This window comes from Tupaia chinensis, unplaced genomic scaffold (assembly GCF_000334495.1).
Source record: "Tupaia chinensis unplaced genomic scaffold, TupChi_1.0 Scaffold000671_1, whole genome shotgun sequence".
Lineage (NCBI taxonomy): Eukaryota > Metazoa > Chordata > Mammalia > Scandentia > Tupaiidae > Tupaia > Tupaia belangeri.
This window is the reverse complement of record NW_006160193.1, coordinates 243200-259205: the sequence shown is the minus strand read 5'-3', so window position 1 is coordinate 259205 and position 16006 is coordinate 243200. Positions and strand designations below refer to the sequence as shown.

The 16006-nt window shown below is 46.4% G+C and overlaps 1 protein-coding gene and 1 long non-coding RNA gene across 2 annotated transcripts in view; one reads left to right on the top strand and one right to left on the bottom strand.

Annotated features, from left to right (window-relative positions):
* Window positions 1–16006, bottom strand: part of AK7 (adenylate kinase 7) — a 77778-nt gene that overhangs the window by 12256 nt on the left and 49516 nt on the right. The window contains exons 13-15 of the mRNA XM_006159967.2: window positions 13624–13752; window positions 12424–12492; window positions 5856–6053 (exon numbers count right to left, since the gene is read on the bottom strand). Of these exons, the coding sequence (XP_006160029.1) occupies window positions 5856–6053; window positions 12424–12492; window positions 13624–13752 (396 nt within the window). The remainder of the gene's footprint in view (window positions 1–5855; window positions 6054–12423; window positions 12493–13623; window positions 13753–16006) is intronic.
* Window positions 14433–16006, top strand: part of LOC114009930 (uncharacterized) — an 18035-nt gene continuing 16461 nt past the window's right edge. The window contains exon 1 of the long non-coding RNA XR_003551329.1: window positions 14433–14761. This is a non-coding gene — a long non-coding RNA (uncharacterized LOC114009930). The remainder of the gene's footprint in view (window positions 14762–16006) is intronic.

Here is a 16006-nt window from a genome sequence, read left to right as displayed (position 1 = left end):
TTTTTTTTTTTTAAGAGAGAGAGTCTTTGCTATTGCTATAGGGCATGTGTACTTGCCAGAGAGACAGAGAGTGCAGAGAAACAGAAAGCAAGAAATCACCCCCTCCCCAAGGAGGGATGGCCACACCATAATCCTTTCTCCTCTGTTCTCCTCTTGGGATTTTTGGCATGCACGCATATGTGCCTGGCATGAGTTTAAGCTGCAGGGTCTGGGACTTGAACTGCGGTTGACCACGTGGGAGTCCAGTGATGTAACCATTATGTCACCTGTTGGTCCCAGGAAAGTTCTTTATCACTGTAAACTTGTGATAGTAGATTATGTAAATCACCTTGAGCCTTCCTTTTCTAGTTCCCAGAATGGTGTCCCACAGTCCGGAGTCTGAGAGTCATGGGAGGAAGGTGTGGGGTCGTGTTCGGTTGGGTCTGTGAGTGCTAATGAGCACTGATTTGAATGGATGCATGAGGGAATGGGTCACCTGAAAAGTAATGAGTGCTCCATCCCTGGAAGGATTCGAGCAAGGACTGAGACACTTCCTTCAGAGTTCCCAAAGAGGAAAGTTCTGAACCTGCTGGAAGCCAGGCAGGGTGACCTCAAGGTTCCTTCTGTTTTCTGTTTCTGAGAATCAGTGCTTCTGAGATATGTTTTCAGTTCATAAAACACTAACTATCTCAGTTCATCTACTTGAATAGGAAGAAGTCCAAACTCCAGAATACCTGCCTAATGTTAATATGAAGACCAAAGAGAAGAAGAAAAATAGATCTTGGGAACCAGCAGTTAGCGTAATGGCTATGTCGCTGGACTCCCACGTAGTCGACCTCGGTTCGTGTCCCGGACCCGGTGGCTTAAAACTCACGCCGGGCGCGTGTGCGTGCGTGCCCAAGATCCCGAGAGGAGAATGGAGGAGAAGGGATTGCGGCGTGACCATCCCCCCTGGGGGGTGATTTCTCGCTTTCTGTCTCTATGTCTCTCTCTGTCTGTCTGGCAAGCGCACGCGCCCTACAGTGAAAATCTCTCCCCCCAAAAAAAAAAAAGATCTTGTTGGTAAACAGTGAGCTCCCCACGAGTCCGGAGCAGCACGTGCTACAGCACTCTTGTGGGCATGCACACAAGGTGTCTGCAGGGCACAATGTACAGTGTACAGGGCACTTCGACACTGAGCCTGGTCGGGCCCTCCTCTGGATGCCTGCTTGCCCTGCCCCTATCCACAGCCACTGCTGTGCCCACCCTGTGTTGGTATGACCTTGACCTAGACTCAAAGCCCGGTGGTTTTTTTGTTTGTTTGCTTGTTTTTTGGAGAGGTTTTTGCTATGGGGCATGTGCGCTCACCAGAAAGACAGAGACAGAAAGCAAGAAATCACCTCCCCCCCCCATCCCGGGGAAATGGCCATGCCGCAATCCCTTCTTCTCCATTCTCTCGGAATTTTGGGCATGCACGCACATGCGCCTGGTGTGAATTTGAGCCACCGGGCCCGGGATTCAAACCACTGTTGACTACATGGGAGTCCAGCCACGTAGCCATTACGCCAACTGCGGGTCCCACCCCGTGGGGTTCTAACATGGGAAGAGAGGAACAGGGCCAGCACACTAGTCGGTGAGCAGAAGCAAGCACTTCAGAGCAAAACAATGCCTGTGGTTCCAGCTGCTCAGGAGGCTAAAGCAGGACAATCCAAAACAGCAAGACTCTGTCTAAAAAATATATAAATAAAACAAAACAAAACAAAGCTAAAAACTCCAAACAAAGTCATGGCTGCAGCCTCTTCATGGCCTGACCGCTGCTATTTGAACATATTTCTCAGCCAGTTGCAGTGTACCGGAGTAACAGCATGCTCCGGGACCTGAGGCCTTGTGAGGAGGTCACAGGTTTGCATCTCTGGCCTCCTTTTACATCCCGAGTTCACAGCACACCCTGATTCTGGACTGTGGCGTGGAAACCCTGTTGGGAGTACCGTCCTTTCTTTGTTCCATGGACAAAATAATAAACTTCTATGTATTTCTTCCCAATTCCTCTGAGTAATTACAACCTTGATCTCACTAAGCATGAGTTTTAAGCCACAGGGTTTGGGACTCGAACCACAGTCAACTACATGGGAGTCCAGCAACATAACCATTACACCATCTGCTGGTTCCTCTCCTGTTCTCTCTTTTTTTCTTTTCTTTTCTTTCTTTTTTTTTTTTTTTTTTTTTTTTTTTTTTGAGAATTTTTTCTTATGGGGCGCGTAAAGGGAGAAATCACGCTCCAGGGGGGATGGCCACACCGCAATCTCTTCTCCTCCATTCTCCTCTCGGGATCTTGGGCACGCACGCACACGCGCCGGGTATGAGTTTTAACCCCCCAGGTCCGGATGCAAACCGCGGTCGACTACGTGGGAGTCCAGCAACATAGCCATTACAATAACTGCTGGTCCCTCTCCTGTTCTTTCTATAAATTATATTTTGGGCTTTACTGAGAAGATAGCAATCACAAATTTTCTGAAATTTGTTCACCATTCTTTCCTAATGCTCTAATTACATAGTGTAAACTAATTTTCATAAATTTTTTTTAATTGCCGAAGGCAGGCCATCCCATGACCTGATGGTTAAGGCAGCTTGATCTCACATAGCTAACTGTGCAGTTCAAGTCCTGGACCTGGCTTTTAAAAGACACTAGGTACATATGTGTGCATGCCCCAAAATCCTGAAGGCGGGGAAAAATGGAGAAGGGATTGGGATGTGGCCATTCCCCATGTGGGGGTGATTTCTTACTCTCTTGCTCGCTCTCTCATGAGCACACATAACTTCTTTTTCCTTTTTTCTTTTTTTTTAATTGCCAGGAGGGCACATGTGGTCACCATAGAAAGTCAGAGAGAGAGAAAGGACCCCTGGTGAGACATGGCCATGCAACAGTCCCTTCCCCATCTCTCCATCCTGTTGGGATTTGGGACACCCATGTATATACACCCAGCATCTTTTTTCAAGCCTATGGAGCCAGAATTTGAAACACGACCAGCAATGTGAGATTCGTCGCCTTTAACTACTAGACTACAGGGCCAGTCCAAGAATGTTTTACAAAGAGCTCACACTTATAATCTCTTTCAAATATCAAGCAGGATTTTGGGCACGCATGCACATGTACCTAGTGTGTTTTTAAAGCCACCAGGTCCAGGACCTGAACTGCAAGGTCAACTATGTGAGATTCAGCTGCCTTAACCACTATGTAACCATCATGCCATCTGCTGGTCCCACATCTGACATGTTCAAACCTCCAGGGCTGGAATTCAAACCATGATCCGCCATGTGGAATCTTTTTTTTTTTTTTTTTTTTTTTGGAGAGGAAAAGCTTTAGGGCGCATGTGCTTGCCAGGAAGACAAAGAGACAGAGAGGCAGAAAGCGAGAAATCGGGGAGATGGCCACACTGTAATCCCTTCTCCTCTATTCTCCTCTTGGGATCTTGGGCACACATACACAGGCGTGAGTTTAAGCCACTGGGTCCGGGACTTGAACCGCAGCTGACTACATGGGAGTCCAGCAACATAGCCATTACACTAACTGCTGGTCCCCCACCACACCACATGGAATCTTAACCACTAGACAATGGACCCAGCCCCTAATTTCTGTATCAGCAGCTGTGGAGTCCTTAGCTTTTCATATCAAATGTGTCTGACATGCAGGAACACATTCAGATAAAAGTCAGCCCCAATCACTGCTGAGGATGCAAAGCGAAAAAGCATTTACAGAATGACAAACTATTACTACACCTATTAATAGCACAGGTTCCACACCTGCACATCAGTAGCAATTCCCACTTCTTCAATGTACCAGACACTTGCTATCTCTTATCTCTACCAGAAATCCAAAGCCTGATATTTTCCTATTTCATAAATGAAGAAACTGAGAAAGAGGGCCAAGTGATGTAGTGGTTAAGGCACCGGACTCCCACGTGATCAACTACAGTTCGAGCACCAGACCTGGGAGCTTGACATTCATGCCAGGTACATGTGCGTGTGCCCAAAATCCCAAGAGGAAAATGGAGGAGAAGGGACTACAATGTGGCCATCCCCCCTGGGAGGTGAGGTCTCACTTTCTCTCTCTGTGTCTATCTCTCCAGCAACCGCATGTGCCCTATAGCAAAAGTCTCTCTCTCCAAAAAGACAAAATGAATAGAAAACCAGGGCAGAGGCAGAACTATTGGGTTGTTGGAAAAGTCATGGCATAGTTTTCTGTTTTTCTATGCAAAAATGCATCATGACTTTCCCAGCGACCTAATAGAATCAGCTGGCCTGCCTCTCATGAACACTATCCCGTAAGTAAGCATCCCGGTTCCCCAGGGCCCAGATGCTGTCCCACCTGGCTGCCGTGGGGAGAGAGGCCCTGCAAGGCCCAAGGATCAGTTTAGCCAGTAAGTGTCCACCAGTCAGGAAGCGGGTTGTTGCTCGCTAAACCCAGAGAAGGAGTACTAAGTTCAGAAACCCAGAAAGTGCAGGGCTCACTGGGGGAAGGGGAGTAGAAATAGCTCTGGAAGTTGAGACTTGAGCCAGAACTGCTAAGGGTAACGGTGAGGCTGGTGTGCGATCACATCCACCGAGTGCTGTTGTGTGCTGAGCTTTGAGTTCCAGCACTGAATGCAATGCAGTCATTTGCTTTTCTGGGTCACTGTGGTGCTGAGCCGGCCGGTATAAAGGCCAGGAGGTGGCCTTCGAAGAGCCAGTGTTCAGCAATGCAATGGGGATAGAGTGTTGCCCCCAAGGAACCTGGGAGAATGGCCTGAAACAGCCCGAAGCAAACACATTTTTGAAATGCCCTTTGAAAAATATACCCCCAAAAAAGTCAGTTTGGGGCCCCTAGGTGGTGTGATGGTTAAGATGCTAGACTCCCACATGGCCGAGTTCCAGTGGTGTGAGTCCTGGGTCCAGCAGCTTGAAAATCACAATGAGTGTCATGCATGTATGCCCAAAATCTCGAGAGGAGAATGGAGAAGAGGGATCGTAGCGTGGCCGTCCCCCACAGGGGACGGGTGACTTCTCACTTTCCTTCTCTCTGTCTTTCTCTGTCTCTCTGGTGAGCGCAGTTTTTAGGGCCCAGCAATTGGCATAATATGTGCATGCCCAAGATCTGAAAGGAGAATGGAGGAGAAGGGGTTGTGGCATGGCCATCCCTCCTGGGGTGGTGATTTCTCGCTTTCTGTCTCTTTGTTTCTATCTTTCTGGTGAGTGCACGTGCCCTATAGTAAAAACCTCACCAAAGGAAAAAAAAGTATTATTTATTTAATTTTTATTTATTCATGCATTTATTTTAATTTGACCAGATAAAGTGAGAAAGCAAGCCACCAGGTCCAGGACTCGAACAGTGGTTGTTCATGTGGGCTGCTGGCCCCCAAACTGGCTTTTTTAAAACATTTATTTGTTTATTTATTTACTTACTTAATTATGGAGAGGTTTTTGCTATAGGGCGCATGCACTCACCAGAAAGACAGAGAGAGAGAGAAAGCGAGAAATCACCCCCTAGGGGGATGGCCATGCCGCAATCCCTTCTCCTCCATTCTCCTCTCGGGATCTTGAGCATGCACACACACGCACCCGGTGTGAGTTTAAGCCACCAGGTCCGGGACTCGAACCGTGTTTGAGTACATGGGAGTCCAGCAACATAGCCATTAGACCAACTGCTGGTCCTAATAAATAATTCTTTTTTAAAAAAAATTAAAACAAAAAAACCAGTTTGTCCTTTGACTTCATAGTATCTCTGTGTGTTTTCATATAATGACAATGCCATGCTGCCATGAAATGCCTGAGTGAAGTGGTCCCCCAAGACTAGCTCTCTGTCTGGGGGGTTCGCAGGCCTGGCTCTCAGCAGTCACACTGCCCCGGAGTTGATTTCATACCAATGAGGATTGGGTGAATTTCGATTTCATCAAAATAGTTGAAGACAGTCTCGTCTTCTGTATTGTTGTCCCGGTAGTTGCTCAGGGCCCGGAGGAATCGGTCCTGGCTGTAGTGGGTCCCTGCCACGAGGCTCTCAGGAAGGTTCATCACTCGCTCCTTCAGAAACTCGTCCGAGGCGTCCAGCGAGCAAACGAATTCTGGGGAGAAGGACAGGCTCTGGAGAGGGCTCACTTGCAGGCGCCAGTGAACGGGTGGGCTGGGGCTGACCTGACCGCTGGGTGCTACCTGGAACCTGGGGGGTGCCACTGATGGCCTGTCAAATTAGCCTTTCTGCTGCCTCTCATGGAGAACAAATACTTACAATCACATTTCCAGAGATCACCCTATGAGAGCCACCTGGTCAGGATTTTGTGGGATCTGTCATTTTTCCTCCCGTCCCCCCTTTCTCCTCCCTTTTCTATGTTCCTTTTAGAAAGAGCAGCAGAAATGGCAAACAGCTAGTCCCTGGTCACCTGCGCTCTCAGCTTCTTGTCAGCTCGAACCTTGCCGCTCCTCCAGCACATTTATCGTAGCTCCCTGAGAGCCAATGCTTTGACGGCTGGCTGAGGAAATGAATAAAGAGGGGGATGCCCTGGGATTCTAGTGCCTGTGACTCCAACTCCTCACTTCAGACCACTGGCTATGAAACCTCTGGTCCACGCGGCCTGGTCAGCGGTCATCAGACGTCCAACCCACGGTCGTGTTAATGACGGTGATCATTCCACCCACCTATGATGTTCTTTTAAACTCTGAAAGCGACTGTGTCTCCAGCTTCGAGTTCAAATTCATTAGCTATTTGTCAAGCGAATGAAAGACTAAGGTGCCAATCAGTGAAGCAAGGTTTCCAAGGAGAATTGCTATTTTTTTAGAGGTTTGTTTTTGTTTTTGTTTGCTTTGCTTTGCTTTAAGGTATGGGCCCTCCCTTGCTTGAGAGAGAGAGAGAGACAGAGTAAGTGAGAGGGAAAGTGAGAAATCCCCCCCTAGGGGGGATGGCCACGCTGTGATTCTTTCTCCTCCATTCTCCTTCTGGGATCTTGGGCACACACACACAGACATACACACACACACACACACACATGCCTGGTGTGAGTTTCCAGCCACCGAGTCCCCAACTTGAACCAAAGTCAGCCATGTGGGAGTCCAGTGACATAACCACTACGCCCCGTGCTGGCCCAAGAGTTGCTTTAAATATTCATGTTCAGGCTTTCTCAATAACAGGCCCACAGTACACTAGTGCCCAGATCATTTGTTGGCCAGATGCCTCACAGATAGCTCACTACCCTCAAGAGCACACAAAAGGGCCAGACGAGGGACCAGCATGTGGTGCGCCCAAAATCCTGACGGGAGAATGGGAAAGAAGGGATTGTGGCATGGCCGTCTCCCTTGGAGGGTGGTTTCTCACTTTCCTTCTCCTTCCCTCTCTCTCTCTGTCTCTGAAGAGCACACATACTCTATCACAAAATTACCAAAAAAAACATTTCCTTTCTCTATGATTGAGAGAGAATTTCAGGATTTTCATTATCTCGAGATAACTATTTAGAACATCTACTGTTTCCTGACTAACTCTGGACAGCAAATAATAGATTTCTGCTTGGTAAGATTGTATATAACAAGGTTGTTACTGGAATCACATGAAAATCCAAATTAAATTGTTAAACTGTCTTAACAATTTTTTCATATTTATCAGGTACAACCTTAGACCAGCAGATGGTATAATGGTTATGTCACTGGACTCCCACATAGTCAACCATGGTTTGAGTCCTGGGCCTGGCAGCTTACAAATCAGTTGGGCATGTGTGCGTGCATGCCCAAAATCCCGAGAGGAGAATGGAGAAGAAGGGATTGCAGTGTGACCAGCACCCTGCAGGGGGAGGGAGGTGATTTCCCATTCTCTCTCTCTCTCTCTCTTTCTCTCTCTCTCTGTCTCCCCAGTGAGTACATGCATTCTATAAGCAAAAAACTCTCAAAAAACAAAAACAACCCAAAAACTTGTTTCCTTCGGAGCCAGCAGGTGGCAGAGTCTCTATCTCTCTGGCAAGTGTACGTACCCTATAACAAAAATCTCTTTAAAAAAAGGGCCGTTTCCTTCAACTGAGATGAACAGCAGTGGTGAGATATGATGAATGATCAGCAAGCATAATGCCACCTAAATCTGAGTTACCATGGATTCACGTTCATCACTTAAATCAAGCCTGGATGCTTGGATTAATCATTATGTTGGTATCTTATGATCTTTTGAAAAGTTTATTTTAATTTATTCCATGAGAGAGCAAGACAGTACCCCTAACAGGGTCTGGACACCATGGTCACCCCCAGTTCCATACAGATCATGGGCAAGTGCATGCCCAGGGACCTCAGGCAGGTCTCTGGAGGTGAGCTGGTAGCCTTCTTCTGTGAGTCTGCTCTCTTGATGTTCTGACATCTTGGGGGACCTTATAGACCTAGGGAGAGACTCTCCTCCCAGAGCTGGCTAGTTCTGAACCCCAGTAAACAATTCATTTGGAAGCACACCTTCCACCTGCAAGCTGTCCGCCCCTTCTGTCTAGCTCTCACACACCAGGCCACTATGTTCCCTGCTCTTCCCATCCCAGGGCCAGGTACCAGCCAACCAGCAGCCTCTGCTGTGGCTTTATCAGTCCCTCCCACACAGTTCACTCTGACCCCGCCTTGCCTTTCTCTGGCTCCCCTGTGACCTTGCTATGGTATAGCATGCCCCCTTCTCTCAGGAACTGCAAGTAAATCTTTTTGTTAATGGCATTGACCTCTTCATGCCATCACTCAGACATCTCCACTGATTAAAACCACATAGGTGCAAATGAGATAATGCTTCAATTTATCCCAGGAAGATAAACATAAAAGCGATTTCTAGAAAGAGTAATTGACTAAGAACAGACTAAACACTCCGAATAGAGTGTCTTAGATATGTTTGGAGAGTGTCCAAAAGGAAGAGCAGCCTAGTGCACTGTGATTAAGTCATTCATTTTAAAAATGGGGAGATTCATTCATACCTTTACCTTTGTGTTTCTTGTCCTGTGGAATTTTTTTTTTTCTAGAAGGCATATTTTCTTGCCAAGAGAGACAAAGGGAAAAATAAGAAAGCACCCCCATGGGGGATGGCCCTACCACAATTCTGTCTCCATTTCTCTTTTCAGGACTTCAAGTGGGCATGCACACACACCCAGTATGTTCTTCAGTTCACCAGCTCTGGGACTCAAACTGTGCAGTTGACTTTGTGGGGTCTAGCCATCTTAACCACCGTGCCCCTGGCTGGCCCTGGGTGGGTTTTAGTCCTTGTGTTTTTAGAAGTCAGTGATTGAGAACCCCTGAGTTGGTATTTGAGCATTCCCATTTTCCCTAGAAGTACACCTGGATCAACGTTCGAGCCTGAGCTTCTGGAGCAGGTAAACCAAGGTGCAGTTGCGCCTCACAGGGTGGTGTTCACTGAGCTCGTATCTCATGCAGTGCCTGTCACATGACGAACTGATCATCCGCTGGCTTTTATCCAGTGGCCTCACAGAGAACATCGTGATTTACCATGGCATTTGTAATGAATTAATATTTCAATGAATGAGTATTTGATAACTCTTACCGATTGGACAGACCTGCTTATTTATCCGATTTTTTGTTTTAATGCCAGAGGGTATATGTGCCTGCCAGGGAGGAAAGCACCCTCCTGTGGGGTGTGGTCATGTGCCATCATCTTTCCTCCATTTCGCCAGCTCTGGGACTGTCAGGATTCTGGGCACACATGCAAACATACCTGTCATACTTTTCAAGCCACCAGGCCCAGGACTTGAACCACGGTCAATCGTGTGGGACCTGGCTTTCCATTTATAGTGCTTAATCAGACCTGGTTATTTGTAGTAATCAACCTTACTTCTTTGACTTTTTCTGGGGTGTATACCTAAATTAGTGAGATATGTGAGACAACTCATCTGATATGGTTTGAATGTATTTCCAAAAACCATATGTTAGAAACTTCATCCTCAGTGCACCAGTGGTGGGAAGTGTTTAGGTCATGAGGACTCCATTGTCGAGAATGAATTCACTGGGGCTGGCAGGTGGCCTGGTGGTTTAGGCACTGGACTCCTACATGGCTGATAGTAATTCAAACCTGGCAGCTTGCTCTCTCACTTTCCTTTTCTCTCTTTCTGGTCAATTAAAAAAATTAAATAAAAAAAATAATTCTTTAAAAGAAAAGAATGAATGAATTATAAAAAGCCTTGAGACTGTGGGTTCCAGCTCTTGCTCTTTTGTCCTCACATCCTTCTCCATGTGCCCCTTGATCTTGGACAGCCTAGCCTCCAGAACTGTAAGAAATGAGTTTCTGTTCTTTATAAATTACCTAACCTCAGGTATTCTGTACAGCAACACACAAGAGACTAAGACTCAGCATTCCGGCCCTTAACCTCCCCATCAGAAATACCATTTCTTTCTGTAACTAAAAATGCTATCTAAACTTCAATGATCTGACCTTTCTTTGAGTCTCATACATCATGTATGACTTCATGTACACATGAATGTTAATAAGCTTATATGCTTTTTTCCTTACTAAAAAAATGACAGTACCCCTTTGTCATTTCATGTTTCTGCAATTGGTTTCAGAGTTTTCAGGCAAGCAATAAGAACCTATCCCTTAGGAAGACTACTATCTGGTGTTATGTCTGCTTCCAGATGTTTCTCTGCATGCTATCCCTGCACCAAGTAGGGGAGATGATTACAGTTGCAAACTGACTCCCTTGAAGACTTCACAGCAGTGATCAGGCCCTTTTTATTGATAGTTATAACATTGCATTAAGTTGCAGGAAATAGCTGTTCTTATATTGATCATATGACCCACAATTCCCTATGATTGCATCTCATGGCAGCTAACAACAGTAACAGCAACAGAAACGTTTTTTAATTGCCAGAGAACACATGCATTGGTCAGAGAGAGACAGAGAGACAGAGGGAGAAGGAGCAAGCACCCCCTGCCCCAACAGGACTTGGTGATTCTGCAGTCCCTGCTTCTCCATTTCTCTTGGTATTTCAGGCATGCATACACATGAGCCTAGTGTTTTTCAGGCCACCCAGGCTGGGATTTGAACCACAGTGAGACATGTGGAATCAGCTCTCTTAACCACTAGGCTATGGGACTAATTTCAAAATAAAACTTTTTTTTTTTCCCCTGTAGGATGTGTATTCTGGCCAGAGAGAGACAGAAAGGGAGAGGAATAAGTACACCCCATGGGAAACAGTCATGCTGCAATCCCTTCTCTTCCATCTCTCCCTCCTTTCAGGATTTTGGGCATGCACACACATGTGCCTGGTCTGTTTCTTAAGCCACTAGGTCTGGGACTTGAACCACACAATCAGCCATGTAGTATCTGGCTCTCTTAACCACCAAGCCACAGAGCCAGCCCAACAACAAAACTGTATATTTTTTAATTTGACAGAGGGTACATACACTCACTAAGACAGAGACAGAGACAGAGAGAAAGCACCCCTCATGGGGGACAATCACTCTACAGTCTCTTCTTCACTTTCTTGTTGTGATTCTGGACATGCACACACATGCTCAGCATGTTTTCCAAGCTGCCAGATCTAGGTCTTGAACTGTGCAATCAGCATATGGGATCCAGCTGCCTCAGTCCCATGCCACCAGCTGGCTCAACAACAAAAATTAAAGCTCTTGGGAAGGTCAGAAGAAATACATGTTTGGTGCTCAACAAATCTTGATGCGTGGGACAAGTTGTTTATGTTTTGCTTTCAAGAGTACATCTTGACATTTCTGTGTAAATACATGATAGATTAAACTGCTGTGGAATTGGGGCCAACAAAGGGTGTAATGGTTACATCACTGGACCCCCATGTAGTTGACCACAGTTTGAGTCCTGGACCTGGCGACTTGAAACCCACACCGGGTGCATGTGTGTGCATGTCCAAAATCCTGAGAGGAGAATGGAGAAGAAAGGGTTGTGGTATGGCCACCTCCCGGGGGGATTATTTCTCCCTTTCTATCTCTGTCTGTCTCTTTGGCAAGTGCAGGTGCCCTGTAACAAAAATCTCTAAAAGAAAAAACAAAAACAGAAAACACTGCTGTGGAATTAACAGTGAACCAAAAAGTGTTTTACCTGTCCAATTTTGTTCCAGGATGGCAAATGTCTTCTGGAAAAGAAGAGATTGCATTGCTAGCACCAGCAGCAGAGCCGGGAATGATCTGCGGTACCCCTGTCCTTGGCTTCTTACCAACTGACTCAGAAGGAAAGCCGTCGATAGGTTTGCTACCTTGCATTTCATTTCAGGGAGAAGCAACGGAAAGGAATCTGCTCCCAAAGACTTCTACCCGTTTCATAATGTTCATAATATCTCTGATGTTTACCCCCAATGCACTCACTAGTTTGCGAGTTTGTGACTGTGTTTTAAATTATTTTCCTAAAAAAAAGAAAAAGATCTACTTTATTAGACCCAAAAAGATTGTTTCAGGATGAAAGATATATTGAATGGCATTCCTTTAAATGTGGTCTTGGAGTAATACCTTAAACTTACCTGGGATAATTAACTTATCAATGGGAAACATTTTGCCTCTGACTTCCTCCTCCTCCTCCTCATCTTCCTCTAATAAAACAAAATAGATATTGTCATATTCATTAACATATTACTGTGGATTGCTGCAAAAAGCACCTTAACTAGTGATCACTAATGACAGTCAGCCATAATTAGAACACGTACTTTAGAAATATTTTCATAACTTAAATGTCCATTGAAGGATGAGTGGATAAAGAAAATGTAGCATAAATACATAAAATGGAATTTCTGGGTCTGCAGGTAATGTGAACATTAAGCTGCTGAATCCCACATGGCTGACTCTGTGGTTTGAGTCCTGGACCCAATGGCTTGAAAATTACACTGGGCACAAGTATATGCATGCGAGGAGAATGGAGAAGGGATTGCGGCATGGCAAACCCCTCTGGGAGGCAATTTCTCACTTTCTGCCTCTCTCTCTGGTGAGCACATGCACCCTATGGCAAAAGAAAACAAAACAACTCCCCCCCACACACACACACACAAAGAAGGAATTTCTGCCCTAGTGACAACATGGATCAATCTTAAGAACATTAAAATAAGTCAGTTACAGAGAGTCACACACTGCATGATTGCACTTACACAGGTATCCCAAATAGTCAAGTTTGTAGAGTAAAAGAGTGGAATGGTGGTTTCCAGGGGCTCAGGGTTGGGGTGTGGGGGGAAGGAGAGTTACTAATCAGTGGGTATAGAGTATTTTTTTTAATTATCTCATTTATTTATTTACGTGTTTGTTTATTTTAATTTGACCAGGGAGAGACAGAGTGAGAGTGGGGGTGGTGAGAAAGTGAGAAAGCAAGCTGCCAGGTCCGGGATTCGAACCATGGTCAGTCATGTGGGAGTCCAGTGCTCTTAACCACCACGCCACCTGCCAGCCTCAGCATAAAGCTTTAACCCAGCGAGGTGAATAGCTCTAGAGATGTGCCAAACAACACAGTACCTACAGCCAACAACTTACAATTCTGCTGAGACGGTAGCTCTCACATCAAGTGCTTGTGTCAGAATAAAATTAATTTATGAACAATTTTAAAAGACCATGCACCTAATAAAAGATGCATTAAGATGAGGAAGAAAGGAAGAATCTCTTTTTTGTTTCCTTTTAGTTGAGTGATGACTCTCTGCACACTGAAGTTCCAACTTATCTAAACACACACTCAGACTTACGATTGAACAAGTCTTTTGCTTGATCATAGGTCTTGGGGAATCCATCCAAAATGTAACCTTGATTCCTGCAAGGCATAGATTTCAGCTTTTCCTTTATAAATCTAATTATGTATTGATCTTCTAGTCGTCCTGATAGAAAGAAAAAAATTACTGTAGAGTCCTATTTAGAGATGATGTTCCGTTATCTAGAAAGTCGTGTATGTCAAAGGTACTATGTAAATCCTTACTTAAACCCTTCAAGTGTGTGGTTTTAGGGCCAGCTGGTGGCATGGGGGTTGGAGCAGCTGGATCCCACATGGCTCAATGTGCGTTCCAGCCTGAACCCAGCAGCTGGGCAAGTGTGCGTGTGTGCTGGGCAAGTGTGCGTGTGTGCCCAAAGTCCAGAGAAGAGAATGGAGAAGAGATTTCAGCAAGGCCATCTGCCCCGGGAAAGGGGGTAGGGGTGAGGTGCTTTACCACTTTCTCTGCTCTGACTGTCTCTGGCAAGCACATGTGCCATCACACACACACATGCACACACACACACACACACACTCACACAAAGCAGGTACTCAACAGAACGAGGCAGTGGAACAATGGTAATGCAGCTGGACCCATGTGAGAAGGTCCTGGGTTCATGGCCGAGGTCTCCCCATGTCCGTGGAGCATCCACCAGTGTACCCTTGACCCAGCTGGCTGAGGTGGGGGTAGGTCACACGGCGTGAAGACCCTGTGGGGAGCTTCTGTCTATATCCTTCTCTGTTTCTGATGAAAGAAATAAATACAGAAACTTTTTTAAAAAGTAGATGCTTAATAAATATTTGCTGGGTTTGAAGAACAATCGCATTCGACCTGACCCACGAAGCGCTGTTCTCTTTAAAGCTGTAGCAAAGGGCATGGCTCTTTTCCCGGTGGCATTTCTCACCCTGACCCCCACTGGACAGTTCCCCTCAAGCCCTGGGCCCAGGGTTCCTGGAATTGCTGGGGAGGTGGAGGAGAGAGGAGTTCGTTCTAAAGCTGACACAGCACTTAAAGGACAACACGATGCAACTTCACTTCAACATCCACCTGTCATTCTACCCGCAGCTGTGGACAGCCATCCTGTTCAAGGTGCAGCCCCAGCCTCGCAGTGAAGGGTGCCACGTACACACGAAGTAACGTAAGTTGGGCAAGTCTGAGACACTGAGCTCTGAAGCTCTTTCCGGGGCAAGGTCTATACTCTTAGTTTATCAGGCAGCCTGTAATCTAAAATCATGTTGGGCCTCTTTTTATCACTCTATTAATAACAAAATGGTCTAATTAAAATACCTCTCCTTTCCTGTTCCTTTCAGCATCACACGGATCATTAGGTAGGGATGGATTCAGAAAATAATTGTGTCTTTCAGAAATGTAAATACTATGGCTGAGACAAACAGTCAAAGGTATTATTTACCATAATGAAATTCCTCTAAGTGATTTTGCATTACTTCCCAGTTAGGTTCACAGTGGTGCAAAGAAATAAAGACAAATAAAAGGTGTCGGGCCAGCCGGTGGCAGGGTCGTTAAGGCGGCTGGATCCCGCAGGCCGACTGTGCATTATGGGTTCTGACTCGGCTGCTTGGATTACATGACTGTGCCCTACTGGGACGGGCTCTATCCCCTCCCTATCGCTGTCTCTCTGGCGAGCTCACACACACTCTGCCAATAAAATTTGTAATTAATTAAAAAAATTAAGTGAGCACAAAGAATCTGTAATTAGTGTCCTCCGCGGCTTCCCATTTTGGCTGTACCGTGAGGCCAATGGGTGAGGGATTGTGAGGACAACATGGAGGTCCTCGCCGCAGGATGGCGACACTTGTCCTGGGTCATTGGAACCGCGTGATAGATGACCAGTGGGGCCGTGTGAGAGAGAAGTGCATTAGCCTGGGTGTCATCAGGCCGTGGAATTCCTATGTGTGTCTGTGCAAGGGGTCAAAGGTCTCGTTTTGTTCAAACATGACCAAAGTCCATGTTCTATTATAGTTTCACGAGGTAAACACGAACAGGAAGCAGCTTTGGATATACGGGGGCGGGGAGGGCACCTTCCTAAAGTGAAAGGAGACTGAGTGGGATGGCTGCGTTGGCACAAGCCAGAGCGCCCTGCTTGGTGGCCAAGGCCCAATGGGAAGCCTGGGTTTGGTTTCAGCCAGGAGTGGGGCTCACTGGGCACTGCATCTGTGGTCCCCGCTGCCTGGGAGGCTGAGGCAGGAGGACCTAGACAGGAGAAACCCCATCCAACACCTCCTTCTCTTCCCCCCTCTTTCTCCTCCCCCTCTTTCTCTCTTTGCCTCCTCATTTAAAAACAAAGGCGGGGGAGAGGCAGTTGATGGACTATTCCAATCTTGCGGGAGGTGGGAGGTGGGTGGTGGGTGGTGGGAGGCAGTGG